This window comes from Penaeus monodon, chromosome 39, assembly GCF_015228065.2.
Source record: "Penaeus monodon isolate SGIC_2016 chromosome 39, NSTDA_Pmon_1, whole genome shotgun sequence".
NCBI lineage: Eukaryota > Metazoa > Arthropoda > Malacostraca > Decapoda > Penaeidae > Penaeus > Penaeus monodon.
In genome coordinates, this window is record NC_051424.1 from 8,172,217 (window position 1) to 8,174,716 (window position 2,500).

General features: G+C 42.7%; 1 protein-coding gene across 1 annotated transcript; it reads left to right on the forward strand.

Moving 5' to 3' along the window:
* Positions 1-605: 605 nt before the first annotated feature.
* LOC119597306 (actin-like) lies at positions 606-1,817 on the forward strand. Its single transcript, XM_037946850.1, has one exon. It carries the CDS (start codon positions 636-638, stop codon positions 1,767-1,769), a length of 1,134 nt encoding a protein of 377 aa, XP_037802778.1. The 5' UTR covers positions 606-635; the 3' UTR covers positions 1,770-1,817.
* The last annotated feature ends 683 nt before the right edge of the window (positions 1,818-2,500 follow it).

Sequence of the window (2,500 nt, forward strand, 5' to 3'; positions counted from 1 at the left end):
ACACGCAAACACAAGCACACACACACGCATACAGGTACACAAGCACGTACACACACAGTTACATATGTGTGTGTGTGTTTGTTTGTGTGTGTGTGTGTGTGTGTGTGTGTATGTGTGTGTGTGTGTGTGTGTGTGTGTGCGTGTGTGTGTAGACAGAGAATCATATAGATGGAGGGAGATAGATAAAAAAGCGAGATAATACAGAGATACGCATGCATACACATGTATATATGATATAGATATACAAACATACATACACATGTGTGTGTGTGTATATATATATATATATATATATATATATGTATATATGTGTGTGAGCACACACACCACACACACACAACACACACACACACACACACACACACACAAACACATACATATATATATATATATATATATATATATATATATATATATATATATATATATTAATTACATGTACTATATATGTACATATATGGCTGTTTATGCATGTATATACGAAAGATATGTTTGTGTATATACCTAAATAAATAGTTATGAAGGAGAGTTGTGACCGCACAACTGTATTCATTGTGAATGTAGCATTAATATATTCTTATCCACCATTACTTTTATTTTTTCAGGATAGCCTACATCCATAAAGCACCACCACCATGTGTGACGACGAGGACGCGACTGCCCTTGTGGTTGACAATGGCTCCGGCATGGTTAAGGCCGGTTTCGCCGGAGACGACGCCCCTCGCGCCGTCTTCCCTTCCATCGTCGGCCGTGCCCGTCACCAGGGTGTGATGGTCGGTATGGGTCAGAAGGACGCCTACGTCGGTGATGAGGCCCAGAGCAAGCGTGGTATTCTCACCCTCAAGTACCCCATTGAGCATGGTATCATCACCAACTGGGACGATATGGAGAAGATCTGGTATCACACCTTCTACAATGAGCTCCGTGTTGCCCCTGAGGAGTCCCCCACACTTCTCACTGAGGCTCCCCTCAACCCCAAGGCCAACCGTGAGAAGATGACTCAGATCATGTTCGAGTCCTTCCAGGTCCCCGCCACCTATGTTACCATCCAGGCTGTCCTGTCCCTCTACGCCTCTGGTCGTACCACTGGTGAGGTTTGCGACTCTGGTGATGGTGTGACTCACTTTGTCCCCGTCTATGAAGGTTTCGCTCTTCCTCATGCTATCCTTCGTCTCGACTTGGCTGGTCGTGACCTTACCCACTACCTCATGAAGATCATGACTGAGCGTGGCTATTCCTTCACCACCACCGCTGAACGTGAAATCGTTCGTGACATCAAGGAGAAGCTTTGCTACATTGCCCTTGACTTCGAGAGTGAGATGAATGTTGCTGCTGCTTCCTCTTCCATTGATAAGTCCTATGAACTTCCCGACGGTCAGGTTATCACCATCGGTAACGAGCGTTTCCGTGCTCCCGAGGCTCTGTTCCAGCCTTCCTTCCTTGGTATGGAATCTGCTGGTGTTCAGGAAACTGTTTATGGCTCCATTATGAGGTGCGACATTGACATCAGGAAAGACCTGTTCGCCAACATCGTCATGTCTGGTGGTACCACCATGTATCCTGGTATTGCTGACCGCATGCAGAAGGAAATCACTGCTCTTGCTCCTTCCACCATCAAGATCAAGATCGTTGCTCCTCCCGAGCGTAAGTACTCCGTCTGGATCGGTGGTTCCATCCTGTCTTCTCTGTCCACCTTCCAGTCCATGTGGATCACCAAGGATGAGTACGATGAGTCTGGCCCCGGCATCGTTCACCGCAAGTGCTTCTAAATGACTCCGCCTATATTTTCATGATAACAAATAAATTGATTAATAAAACATTAGATATCTATTCCACCTTCAAAGTGTGCCGAAAGCGAGTCGCAAATATCAGTCATGGAATTCAGGCCTATAAGAAGGACAATGAATGATTTTTTTTTTTTTTTTTTTATCTTTACACTTTTTATAATGACATAAACTCAAACACATACATGAATATAAGACTGGAGAAAAATATCTTAACTTCTGGAGGCCATTTTGAAAAACCATACTCAGCAATACTGATCCTGAGATGAAAGCAATGATGAAAACTACTCACAGATATGAAGAGATGGTCAGCAGAAGTAGAGAAGGACATTAGGACCTGATACACAGTAGATACACAGAAAATTCTATGAAACTTCGAATGACTTAATACACGAGCTAATGAATAGATTATAGTCTCATTGGCACTGTCAGTTGTGATCTTCAGATTTAATTTATAATCCAGATATATATGCTTATCTAAGTCGGTTTACAGGCTGTATCTAAAACTGTGCTGTAGATATGCAGTCACGTGTACGGGAAAATGTTGTTATGATAATCTATTTGATGTAGGTACTGGTATAAAGAAATACAAATTTCTTGGATAGCTCTAACAACGTCTGCTGTGCCCATATTAACACATCCATTAACAATTAGTTTGTGGCCATTCTGTATACACTCTGCAGAATGCCAGATGCTTTATACTGTCGAGGTTGTAA